Below are 13,344 nucleotides of genomic sequence, written 5' to 3'. Positions count from 1 at the left end.
ATTCTTTTGACTCGGTTATCTTTACATCCACTTCTGTGATGTTTGCTGTATTGCTTTCTTTGATGCTTTGTTGTAGCAGAATTTGCGATGTGCGGAAGCCAAGGCTATGCTATTTAACAACCACAAGCTGATAGCTGCGTATTCCTCCTCACTTAGCATTTCAAAGGTTTCTTCCTGGGCAAGGCACAAAGCTTTTTTTTTTTTTTTTTCTTGCAACTGTGAATGGATTTGCTTTTCAGAAAACGTGTCCTGATTTTGCTAGTTTTCCTGTATAGGTTCTTAATGAAGGGCTGCTGCTGAGAAGGGTAAATGTAAGTTTGCCTGTCAGAGTATAGCAGTATGTCCATGTCACTTCATTTACTACTGCAAAGTTCACCTTTCTGATCACAGAAGATTTACCAATAGAAAAAACTTTTTTTAAAATAGAAATTTCTTGAGGATTGGTTGACCAGGGTGTTCACGTTTGCTTGTTTGTGTTTTCCTAGAGGCATGTTCATTTGATGTTGTGGGTGGTTTTTTGTTGGTTTGTGGTGGGTTTTTTTTAATGTTCTTCCATAGGAATTTGTGGGAAATTCTTAACAATACGGGAGAGTTTAGAAATGGATCTTGACTTCCCATTATTGGAAAAATTGTTTCTGTTTTCTGCTGCTTGCAACTTTAAAATGTGGTACAACCTAGACTGCAAAAAATCTATTTGAAGTGCATCTGCTAGTAGGCATGCTGTAGTCATTTGAGTTTCCTTTGCTTAAACAAGCTACCGGTCATCCTTGCTAAATACTAAAAATTACATTAAAGCAAAATTAAAAGATAAAGCCACTAAACCAGGGATATAGTGAGGAAAAACTACTCATGGAGATTTCATCTCCATGAGCTGCAGTCATGTTTGCGCTGTTTTCCCCACATGGTTTGAGAGGAGGCATTTGCTTTTTTACTTTTTTTTTTTTTTTTAAATTCCATTTGTGTCGATTGAGCCTTCAGAAATAATTGATATTCTTTAAAAGCAGACCACAGTACTATTTTATTATTTTGGGTTGTGCTGTATTTAATACACACTTTGAGGTATATTCCTGCTTTCTTTTTTTAAAGAACCAAGCATGAACAATGGTATAAATCTGCCATCTAGTTAAGTGTCTGGCAATGCAGAAACTGCTCTTTGGAAGCTGTGTTACTATCTTGGCTTGAGGTAATGTAATATGCTGTAGCTATTGACAGATCAAAAAAAAAAAAGTGAAAACTCAATGTAAACATGGCCTGAAGTGCAGAACAAATGCCATTGCCCCTCAGCAGGGCGGGATGGACGTGTTGGGCCAGTCCGTGGAGAGGTTTGAGGAAGAAACAGTGTGGCACTTTTTGTTCTCTTCCTTTAGCTCCTTAAAGTAAATAGGTTTATGGCTTACAAATGTTCATCTGAGTAAAAGTTATCCTTGTTGTGGCCTACATAAGACTCGGTTTGGACTGCTTCCAGTGCCGCTAATCCTGGTCTCTGCATGCTCCAGTGCTGTCAGGCTGAGTTTGCACAGGTTCTGCTGCCCACCAAAGATGCTACCAGCATGCTTCAAGCCATGTCTCCTTCCCAAACAGCTCCTGGTGCATACCCACCTCTCTGAGTGCAGTAGTAAAATGACACGTGAACTATAAACTGCTGCTCCTGGAATGTATTCGTATATAATCCTCCCAATATAAGCTGCAGGATTTGTTTTGCTTTAAGGTATGCGCTGCTTTGGCGGGGGGAGGGAGAAATAGTTAGGTTTAGCTATATTGAGAGTGACCCAATGAGACGACTGACCACTAAAATAAAAGCAAACACAGGAGAAGCTTCAACTCATCTGTTCCAACTCCATCTGTTTCTGAACAAGCTCTAGTTAAGGCATATGATCTGTTGAATGGGAAATTCAAAATCGGACTGAAAAATGTGAAACCCTTAGACATAAAGGGTGGCAGCACAAACTATAACTAGTCATGATTTTCCTTTTTTTTAATATTGCTTCCTTGTCTTGTTTGGAACTGGGTAATTCATCTAGGATGACTAAAACTGGAATTTGCTGGGGTATAAGCAGTGCCTGTTATGAACTGCATAGGGAATCATTTACAGAAGCATAAGCAGACCCTAGGAGAGTGGAAGGGGACTACTGGGTGCTTGCAGTTGTGCACAGCCGGCTCCTGTTCAATCAAGCTAGATTGCTTGGGATCAGCTCGTTGGAAGCCTCTCTTCCATTGGCTTTGAACAGTACTTAAAATGCAGTAATCCCCTACTGAGTATGTTCAAAGCTTGAACAGCAGTGCAAATTCAGAATTAAAAAGCGTCTTTAAATAGATAAGGGCATGACTGGGCTTAGCCCAACTTTTCTCATGGAGTAGTCTAATGAAAACGCTTGGTTTCAAGGAGCAGGATATTCTGTGTAAATGACTGTGATGTGTTATAGCACAGCATGTTAGTTTTTTTAGAAATACAGTAAACGTATTAAATTAATGTTGTGGCTTTGTACAAAATTGTCCGTTTTCTTTTCAGTATCTTACCTGAAGTTTTTGTAGAGGGTTTCCCAAATGCAATGGCAACCATAAAGCTGAAGTTACAATGACCTTTTGTGTGAGCTGGGAGCCAGGCTGCATGGGCTTTTAGATCTGTCATTCATCATTATTCTGGCAAAATAGCATTGGAGCATTCCCACCTGTAAAATTTCTCTCTGAAATTAGGCAGAGGGATGCGTATCAGTATCGGGCAGAGGAAAAGCTAAGGCTTCCCCGGGTACCCTGCGCAGGTTCTTGCAGTGATCTGCATGGACCCAGGTGGGAAGAGTTGCTTTGCAGACTGGCGGGAGGGAGCCCCGCGGCCTGCTGTGTGGCTCCTTCTCTCTTGGTTTTAATGCTTGAATACGGACAGCCTCTTGCACCGCCAAGCCGTGCGGGAGAAACACCTGAACCATGTTCCCTAACCAGAATGGGAAGCGGAGAGAGTGCTCGTGTCTGGGACAGATGCCTGCCACCGAAAGCTTCAGACATAAAGGTTGAAGTTGGTTGCAGTTGCAAGTAATTGAAAATAGGGGTTCTTAATGGAAAACCTTAACTATGAGTATCACTGATACTCCACCTTTAATAACTTTAATGACTTGTATGTCATAATGAAGAGTGGTGTGTGCTGAACAAACATCTCCATAACCTCATTCCTTAAGAGACAAATCTTTCAGTATCTAATATTATGTCTTAAAGTCAAGTAAACAGTACATTTTGGTGCAAACAGACTGAGTTATGGAATTACTTACACTGTATGAACATCACTTTGTGGGTGTGTACGTGTGACACAAAGGGGCAGACAGATGGTGAAGTTGACAACATTGCTCACCAGCCTGACTAGAGCCTGAAGACCGTTTTGACCAGGGCATAAGGGAGTGCTGTATAAACACTAAACAAATGGGCACTGTATCTAGAAATTTATAATTGGGAAGGGGTAAGAGATCCCTTCAGAAGGAGACAAGCAATGAGTCTCACCGAGAGTACATAAACCCCTTTCTCTGCCTTAGGGAAAAGAAATCCCGATGTGGAGCTAGCAGAGGGAGGAAAATAGAAACAAGTGGGAATATTTAGAGTGAGGTTTCTCTTTCAGTTCCCTTGTGCTCTTTTTTTGTTCCTCGTATTGCACTTGAGAACCAGCAGTCACCGGGAGACCGGAGCACGTAGGTACTGCCGATTCGCAAACACTTCACTCTATTATAAAGCTGCTCTTGTTGGCAGCCCATTGTTTGGATGAACATTGCTGTCCTTGAGGACCCCACTCCTCTGTAGCTTTCTCTTCTAATTTTCTTTGTTTTGTTTTGAGTTCTTACCTTTATCTATGGACATCGGAAAAATTGCTAAGTATCCGGAATAGGGCAAATCCTGCTCCGTTTTTACTAGCCATTCCCTTTGAATTGGGTGGCCAACTGAGACATGGTGAACTTGTCCGTTCTGACCCAGATATTTCTGGTGTTATTTAACAACAGTGAAAAAGTTCCTGTCTGAAGAGGTGATTGTTACTAAGCTTTGTAATTGCCACTGTGGTGCTGAACACTTTTCTGAATCATTGTTTCATGTTTGATAGTGTAGGTGTCATGTTTGACAGATCTGTTAGTGTTTGACAGATCTATTAGTGTGTGCTGTGATGCTTCGCTGAGAGAAAGCGGACACGAGTGAACTCGCTTATCTGGAAGAGGGTTTGGTTTGCCGCTTGTCTTCTGCGGACTGTCAATACTTAAAAGCCATCCCAGTTCAACGTACAAACTCTCGGAGCTTGGAGCCTCCTATGGTGGACTCGGGCACAACGGTTTGTGGAGGTAGCTCTTGGGTGCTGATCTGCACCAAGGGGCTAGTGTTAGTCATGTCATCTGCCAAGCTCAGCGTCACAGAGCAGAAAGTGGCTCCTCAGCTCTGTGATGCGGTGACTCTAACGAGGGGCCTGTTCTCAGCTGGTGGTGTACCTCCAGGCAGTTCATGTGTTTGAAAGGCTTGTTCACAAACTCACTCAGGGGAGAACTAAGTCCTCAGAACCTCCCCTGGTTCTTTCATGAGCTTAAAAATTCATAAATAAAATAACCATATTTAACTAAAACCAGGCAGCAGAATGACACTGCAGTATTTCTCCAGCTTGGTGAGAAAAAAAAAAAATCATCAAGTTGGTGTTTTACTTAGGGTAGTTGGAAGAATGAAATCCAGATTAAATTTAAAGTCTGGTTTATTGCAAGTGCCCTGCAGCACCTCTTACCTAATGAGCAGAACAAGCTTCTGCTTTTTCCAAATGCTGCCATAAACCACATTATTTCCTTGGATAAAAACTTTGGCCAAGATCTCCATAACGTGTGTATCCCAAGCTAGAAGCTAAAACACTGATGAGTTTTTTGAGTCCTCCTTATGTTGGAAAGTGAAGCCACAGATTTAAATACTTAACTGTGGATGTGGATTTATAGCTTCAACTTTCAAAAAACTGGCCTTTGACAGCTTACACGGCAGCACCTGTGCGCTTTAGGCTGAGAGCTCGATGGTCTTGCGGCAGGGAATTAAAATGGGTGGCTTGAAGCCGGTACTGGTGAAGACCTTCTGAAGGATGCTGCTGGCGAAGTCAGGGACATTTGATCTGCTTCTGAGCCAGCGTGTGAACGGACACAGGTTCCAGCCCACTATTTTACGGCAAATAAAATTAGGGTGGTTGTATTTGTGCCCAGCTGCCTGCATAAGTCTCGTCAGTGCTAACTTCGGCCATCCAATTTTAATTTGCTGTCGCATGTCTGCCAGAGCATTGCAGAAGGGTGGGAGGGAGGATATTTTCCCCGATGACTGCTGTTGACATTTGCAGAATAAAAGTGAAGTCAGCTGCTTGTTTGTTCAAAGGTTTTAGTGCCCGTAGCGGTTCTCAGCCAGCTGGGATCGCTCAGCACCTGTAGCCCAGTAGGGACCTTCCCAGCTGTAGCATGGGGAAAATTGATCAAGCTGTGTTGGTGTTTAACTTTGTTTCTTAGACCAGGGGCATCAGTGAAACCAAAATGATCGATCTTGCTATGTAATTTGGGGAAGCAAATGAGAAGGTATTCTGTTCTTCTTTGCTCCCCCCACAAAAAAAGGAAATAATTAAGGAAACATTCTTATACACACAGAGGCTCAGGAAAGCTGTGGTGTGGGAAAGGATTGATGGCTTTGTTTACTGAGGGCATATTGCAGCTTTGATTTTTCACTAATGACAGCTACTGCAGAAGCAAGGCAAAATTTTAGTCTTCACCCCAAAATCTACAGGGGGTGTGTGTTTGTTTCTTCTGGTATTGCAGGCTCAAGGTAAGAGCGTCAGAATGATGTGGTTGCTGGTGGTCCTGAAAAGTAGCTCATCTCTGGCTGGATCCAGGCTCTGCATCTTATAGCAATGTAAATAACTTCTCTTTCCTAGAAGGGTGGTCACGGACTTGATTTTCACAAGACTGAGCAAAACTCGCATTTTATTTCAGCAGGCTGGTGTGTGCCATTACCACTGTGTGAAAGTGGATTGTGGGGGCACCTAATGGAAAGAGGGGGATTGAGGGGACAAAGAGAGTATGAGTGAGCTGTGTTGTAAAGAACAGGAGCAGATATAGAACAAAGATGACACCAGTAATAAGCATGAGCTGAGACTGGGAAGAAACAAGGAGAGATTTGAGAAAATTGCAACATAAAAGATATAGTGGAAGTTACTGTAGAAAAGAAGAGGTGAAGCAGAACAAGGGAGAGAAGTGGGAGAAGGAGGAGGAAACAATTGCTAAGTGCAGTTAATAGCAGTACCAAAGAGAGTTTTAATTGGAAACCTGTTATAATTAACTGCAGTTCTGCTCCCATGCATTTCAGGAATGCATGTGGCAGGTTGTTTTCCTTTTGGCTGTTGCACTGCTGATGCAGAATATGCTGCGTTTCAAGCCAAGCGGCAGATCCGCATTTGTGTTTACCAGGCCCTGAGCAAACACGTTAATAATGTCATTTGTCGTGGGAGATGGCACTACAAACTGATTTCAGATTTTTCTATAGCAGACGGGGAATGCACTCTGATTCTGCCCTGTCTAAAGCTGCTCATTTTAACTGTTCAAGCATGAGCTCTTGTCACCTGGCAGGAAGACACTGACCCTAGTTGGTGCTGGAGGGAGACCTTGACCTCGTTGGTATGACCCGTGGAGTCTCCTTCTAAATCCCCTGGGGGACTTTCTAAGTAGGGAGGGGCGAATCTGCGGCTTGTACATTCTTCATGTCTGGAAGGATGAAAAACAACCATGGAGAGTTCCTAAAATTCATTTGAACTTAGTTGTCCTTTATCTCTTTGTGGGATGCCAGTGCCACGTGCTGGAGAGCTGCTTTGGATGCTGGTACTCCTTCAGAGGCTCTTCTGAGCAAGTCAGGCAGCTTTTTGCATGCTGGCAAGCAGGGTTGCTGTGACTGAGATGTTATGGATGCATCTTTCAAATCCCTTTGGCAATTAAAAAGCAGAACAAGTGGAAAGCAGTGGCTGCAATTTCAGTTAAAAATGACCACTTCCCACCCCACAGAAAAACTGTCTGAATGTAGAAAGCATGGGAATTCGAAGGTCAGTGAGCATGTGTGTTAAAGCCAAGCCCTGAGCAGTGAGAGCTGTGAAAGCTCAAGTAAAGGCAGGTGTACCCTGTTTCTGGTGGAAGCATCTGGCTCTGTATTATCAAATCACAGAAGGGTTTGGGTTGGAAGGGACCTTCACAGACCATCTAGTTCAACCCCCTGCCACGGGCAGGGACATCTTCCATTAGGTCAGGTTGCTCAAAGCCCTGTCCAACCTGACCTTGAACACTTCGAAGGGTGGAGCATCCACTTCTCTGGGTGACCTGTTCGGTGTCTTGCCACCCTCATCGTATAACATTTCTTCCTTATGTCCAATCTAACCCTACCCTCTTGCAGTTTAAAACCCTTGCCCCTTGTCCCGTCACTACAGGCCCTGGTAAAAATTCCCTCTCCAGCTTTCTTATAAGCCCCTTTTGTATATTGAAAGGCCGCAGTAAGGTCTTCCTGGAGCCTTCTCTTCTCCAGGCTGAACACCCCCAACTCTCTCAGCCTTTCTCTGTAGAAAGCTTTGTTTTTATTCTCCAGGTTTGTTTAGCTTGCAAACGTTAAGCTGCCCATGAATGGCTTTTATGTGTTGAAAGAGGCTTCCTTGACTATATTCCATCAACTGATTTAGATCCCTTTGAAGGGAATGTGATGACAGACTCCCCTTGCTAGCTGTGTGTAAGAACTGCTTTCAGATCATTCAAGGACACTGAGTGATAGAGGGAGATCTGTGTGCATCCATTTTCTCCCTCCCAAATCATGGGTGAGATTAGTGAGCAAGCCTTTGAGGCCAGCCCAGTGGTTTGTGTGAGCTATCATAGCAATTTCTTCGGCCTCTGTCCAGAACGCACGGGTTGAGGATGAATACTTTGCAGAGTTCACTGGAGTTTAACTTGGTATTCAGCTAGGTGTACAACAGATGTGAAAAATATCCAACAGTCGCCTGTCTCTTCTTTTTCACTTGTAGGTTTATTCTTCAGTCTAAAGGAGTGATTCATAATCAGCTCTTAGAAAAACAGAGAATAGCCGAAGAGAAAATTAAAGAATTAGAGGTAAGTTTTTGGCAGGTAATGATGATGAAAGTAGAAGATTGAAGGTCAACAAGATGCTGTTTGCTACATCCCTTGTATTTATCTGGTACTTTTCATTCTGAAGGATTGTAACTGAGTGAAACATAGCGCCTGTTACAAGTAACCTACAAGTAATTCATGTCACTTGGTTTCTTTGCTAGATCTACAACCCCAATAGGGATTGATTGTTCACTCTGTGTTCTGATATGAAAACTGGGGGTGAGGGATTCAAATGAGATTAGTAGGAGCAAGGCTTAAAACTAGCAAAAGGATGTTTGTGTGGTTATATGCAGCAGATAGGTGATGTGAAACTTTGCCAGTGCTGTGGATATTAAAAGTTTACACTGGCTCAGGACAATTGCACAAATTCATGGAAGAGAAATCCATTGAGAATTACCAAATATGTAGAAATGGCATCCTGCTCAGGAAGTCCCTGAGCTAAAAATGTTTGGAGGCTGGGAAAGTATGAGGAGGAAGTACCGTATATGCCTGCCCTGTCCTTACGCTCTGCCCTAGGCATCTACTTGTGGCTGCTGTTGAAGACCGGATCTAGGGGGAGATGGGACTTTGTTTTGATGATGTGGTCAGAGCACTTCTGTGTTCTTATGTTTATCTGGTTGGAGTATTCAAGGCAGAGAAGAATATCTAGGAAATACAAAGTAGTGTCTCCACAAGTTCCAGTGTTCAAACAAGTTCTCTAAGTGACATCTTGACTATCTTCTAGTGGCTACATGTACAGCTTACAGTTCTTCGGAGAAGATATTCAAAATGTACTTTTCCAAGGCCGTTAGTATATTTTTTTCTTAATGCCCCTATAATATAATTAATATAAACCCCTGTTCCTTGGTTTTTGGGAAATGACAGAGAAAGCAAAGACTGAGTTGTGTCAAGCTGCTTATCTCATCTGTTAGTGTTTTGGAGAAAGTGAATGTGGAGACCAGCTAAGTAGGGAGAAGCAGGAATAAGAAGTCAGTGCTCAAACCTACTCAAACCTGTGCAGTTCTGTCTCCGTTGTCTCCTACTTACACTACGGCAGAAGTAGAGTTTGTATTTTTTTTAATTCCTTCTTAAAACTTAGCTTCCCTGGGGAGCTGTAGCGCAAGCACCTCACCATATGTTGCGTCGCCTGGAGTGTTTTCTGTGCCAGATACTAAGGGGTTTTGTGTTTCTGGCCATGAGAACTTTTTCTGCACAGGGAAAACAAGTGCTCCATGGATAGGCTATATATTTAAGGTGGTGTTAATGCAAACAAGGCACAGTCATTTTTACAGTTATGTGCTAAAAGGGATTGTATCCTGGCTACTCTGGAGACATCCCAGATGTCAGTGGCTTTGCGCAAAGACAGCCCTGCGACTGGGGTTGGAGAACTTCATAGCAGCACGTCTGGATTTGGAAGTGATTGGAGTGTGGTTGACAGCCTCTGTTTACAAACTGCCCGTCGGGTCCCTTACTGCCAGGTCCATCGGGCTGTGGTCAGCTTTTTGGCTACTGTGCTCTTCAGCTGTGCATCTCAGTTTCTTCCTGTTCGTGGTGGGGAATGATCTTACCTCCTGAACTTTCTTATTGCTGAGTTCAGCAGAATGGATGGAATTCCCCCAAATTATAACCTTTGCCATTCTTACACAAAGCCTCAGAGCTGTCTGCTTCGCAAATGTGTTTTTCTGCTTCCTAGCTCCCTGTTGCTTGAGTCTCTGGTTATGGCCACTAAATTGAAGTTCCCAGCAATAGTGACTGCCTCAAAAGGTGGTGGGAGTGGAATGGGGGTTGCCACATGGGTTGGTTTTTCTTTTTAACCATGGATAGTAGGGCTCAGATTGCCAAAACTTCCAACAGTTTGTTTTAAGTGAACACTCAAGTCCATCTTTTAACTACTCTGCTTCCAGCTGGCTGCAGTTTTGTGAAAAGGATTTTCCTTAGGCTTGGGATTCCCCATGGAAGAGGACAAGCTCTTAGACTGACAACTGCTGGAAACTGAGATTTCAGGGGAAATACCTGAGTCCAAGTCAGAGAACACTTATCACAGGAGTAGGGGATTTTGCTGTCCTGAAAACGAGCTGTGACAGAAGCAGGAAAGAATGTGAAACTTTGTGACCTTGGGCTTCCACTGCATCATTGTAAAATAAATATCAAACCAAGCTAGGTTAAAACTTCCCTCCATCTGTTATTAAAACTGAAAGGATTTTAAAGCTTAGGTTTATATTTTACATTGTTAACTACCTTATTACTTACTCACATTTCTCACTTTGCATAGTTGAATCAAGCTGGTCAGAGTAATCCCCCAGTATCCATACAGTATGGCTGATCTGGTTATTCATGTATCGTGACCTTGAGACAGTTATGCTTTGCTATTACGACTCCTATTGCCAAGATATTGTGAAATGTGTATTTTTGATACGAGCCTGAATTTGAGAAATGCTCTCACTGCCAGCTTGGTGCTGTTTGCAGAGGAGCACAGCACAGAGGGCTGGGTTCACTGCCGAGCTCTTCTGTAAATCCATCCAGCTGTGTAGCAACGGGAGCTCCCGAGTGCTGACTATTCGTGAAAATGTGGTCTTTAACCTGCAGAAATGTGAGCTGAGTTTCCTGACATTCACAGCTGTCAGAGTGAATTTGGAAAACAGTGAGGGGTTTTGCGTCTGGTTTCAAAGCTTCTTTTCTCTCTCCTCTGATAGTCCTCACTGCAATGCATGATTGCAGTTATTCCCTTTCCCTCACTCCCTTCTCTTGGGTTCCTCCGCTGTTGAAGCAGTGCATTGCCTTTTTCAAGGCAGCATCACAAAATTGATGTGATACTGCTACTTTGGTCCTCCCTGCTGCTAATCGCATGGCAAAGCAGCAAGGAGAACCAGACCTGTCTTTGTATAGGGCTGTGAAAATAAGACTTGGCTGGAATATGCATTGGATGTACTTAGTGAGAGGAACTGTGTTCTGAAAACACCGAAGGGGTATGGATGTGTAGGAGGGGGCCTGTCAGTTACGCTGCAGAAAAAGCAAGGTAGCTTTACTCTTCTTGTTAAAGCTAAGGTATGAACGTGAATAAGTACGTATGTAGCATTCTTAACTTCACAACTTGTTTATAATCCTTTGGAATCCAAAAATACTGCCCAGGCTCGCTGGCAAAATACACATGCCTGCTTAAAAGCTGTGCCAGTGAGGCTTACAAAAACCTGCTTGAATCTTGCAGAGATTGATGGCATAGGCTCACTCACATACTGGCATGGGAAGCGTCCTACTTAGCAGTAGCGATTGGATTTTTCCAGTCCTGATACTATCAAATTCTTGTTGTGTTTCACAGTACGAGGGGTATGTGTTAAATCTATTTTGAAAGCATTCTAAAGGGATGAGCACAGACTCTTTTTAGCTCAGCAATGTTTGTGCAGTATTAGGAGAAAAACCAAGTAATGTTTTTCTTCCCTTGTTTTTAAGGAAACATGATATGTGAGGGGTGGAACAATACTTTGTTTCAGGAAATGTTATCCGTTTCCATTGTAGGGCTAGATGGATTCTGTTTTTAAATGTGGCATTTTAAAAAGAACAAACTCTATGATGTTATAAAGACATGGAAAATTGATTCTTCTTTAGGGGTGGAGAAAGTGATTATTGCTGTATGTTTTCTCTGATAATATCTGATAGTCCCCTTCTCTCCTGCTATATTCAGCATGTTTAGTTGTCAGGCGTTGTCAGACTAAATTGCTAAAAATAACAAATAAGGGGGAGGCTCTGCTGGGCAGCTCTGTCTACTGTGTGCCACTGAATTTAGCTCCTTCGTGAAAAGGGCAAAAGCAACCTGCAGCTTTCTGGTTGAAGTGGATTTTGGTTTTAAACTCTGACTACAACATTGTTGCGTGCTTGTTTCCCAAGCAATTCTTTCACACATGTATGGGAGACTGAAAGTTCACTGCTGCGGAGATAAAGGGTTGGTTGTTTTCTTCTCTGTCTGCCTGGAGAAGAAAATACGATTGGGAAAGCTATACCTAAGTGCTTGATTTCTAATTTAGAAATTTGTCATGCGATCCCTAAAATGCCATGTCCAATTGCCCTATCCCACACAGAAAACTTCCTTGCCGTCATTCATGATGGACAAACGAACACTCTGCTCTCAAATACTGCTGTGCTCCATGTTTAAAGGCTTACATGGTGTTGCAGGGCTCCTTCCTGGTAAAGTTAAAAAGTGACTGGATTGCAATGCCTTATGGTGACCAGACTTCAGAGGTAAAAACAGACTTCTTCCCTGGTGCTGCCTGGATGCAGACTTGCTCGTGCTGCGGCTTCCATTTCTCTAATCTTCTTTCTGTAGGAGCTTTAAAATGGCTTTGCTGCAGCCCTGAGGTGTAATGGTGGTGCCCCCCTTCTCCATGAGTCGACCGTCGACTGACGGTTGCCACAACAGTGTTTTCGTACCCTGTGGGAACAAAGATTTAAGCAGGCGAGGTGTGTCTGGGGAGAAGTGCCGCAGCCTGGGAGTTCCTGTTCTCTGAGCAGGTATTGCTCGGATGGACCTGCTCGGTGTGGCCGCACGCCTCTGACGTGCTCCTGCGGCAGCTCTCTGGACAGCCCTTTGGTTTTTATGCTGAAACCGTCAGTGTGGAGGCCAATTCTGAGGGTGGCTTTAATGATGTGAAAACAAGTCTCTTGAGATTTGTGGTGCACTTTGCAGACCACTAAGCGACCATCAGAAGGTAGCAATTGTTAGGCCGTTCCCAAGTTAGACCAGTTTCTTCCTGGGATTTACAGCATAGAAGCTCTCATCCCATGGTTGGCTCGGGATAGGCCAGTGCCCAGGAATGTGTGGTGGGCTTTTTAAATAAACAGGGGAAAATAAGGAATGCTCCTGTTTGCTTTGGAGAGGGGAAGCCTCAAGAATAGCCCTCTGTGCTTTAGCCTGGAGCAGATTTTACTTTGGATGAGTGTGCTGTTCTCTCATTCCATTGCTGGCATACGTGCACGTACCAAGGACATGATTTTAAACACATGTTGCCACAGAAGCTGCCCCTTGTTTCTAAGTGTGTGCATAGACGAGGTCAGTCCCTGGCTTGGTTTCAGCCCTGTTGGCTTTATGGCCTGGTCTGCTCTAAGGCAGGCTGGCGTGCTTCTGTTGCTGTTGTTCATACAGAGCCAAGCCAGAACCATCCATGCAAACATGTACAAAACTTCTCTGGCACAGATTGTTTGCATATTTGGTGCGTTGCTGGGGAATAGATTGTTTTTTATTTTCTTA

General features: G+C 43.5%; 1 protein-coding gene across 1 annotated transcript; it reads left to right on the top strand.

Annotated features, from left to right (window-relative positions):
* Nucleotides 1-7,049: 7,049 nt before the first annotated feature.
* Nucleotides 7,050-11,429, top strand: PFDN1 (prefoldin subunit 1; the record flags this gene model as incomplete). Its single annotated transcript, XM_009581187.1, is given in 3 exon segments — nt 7,050-7,063; nt 8,024-8,108; nt 11,311-11,429. Coding segments are annotated over 3 exon segments (218 nt in total), but the record flags the coding sequence as incomplete, so codon positions are not given.
* Nucleotides 11,430-13,344: the final 1,915 nt, after the last annotated feature.

This window comes from Fulmarus glacialis, unplaced genomic scaffold, assembly GCF_000690835.1.
Source record: "Fulmarus glacialis isolate BGI_N327 unplaced genomic scaffold, ASM69083v1 scaffold24307, whole genome shotgun sequence".
Classification (NCBI taxonomy): domain Eukaryota; kingdom Metazoa; phylum Chordata; class Aves; order Procellariiformes; family Procellariidae; genus Fulmarus; species Fulmarus glacialis.
The sequence above is the reverse complement of the archived record's forward strand: the minus strand, read 5'-3'. Positions and strand labels throughout refer to the sequence as shown.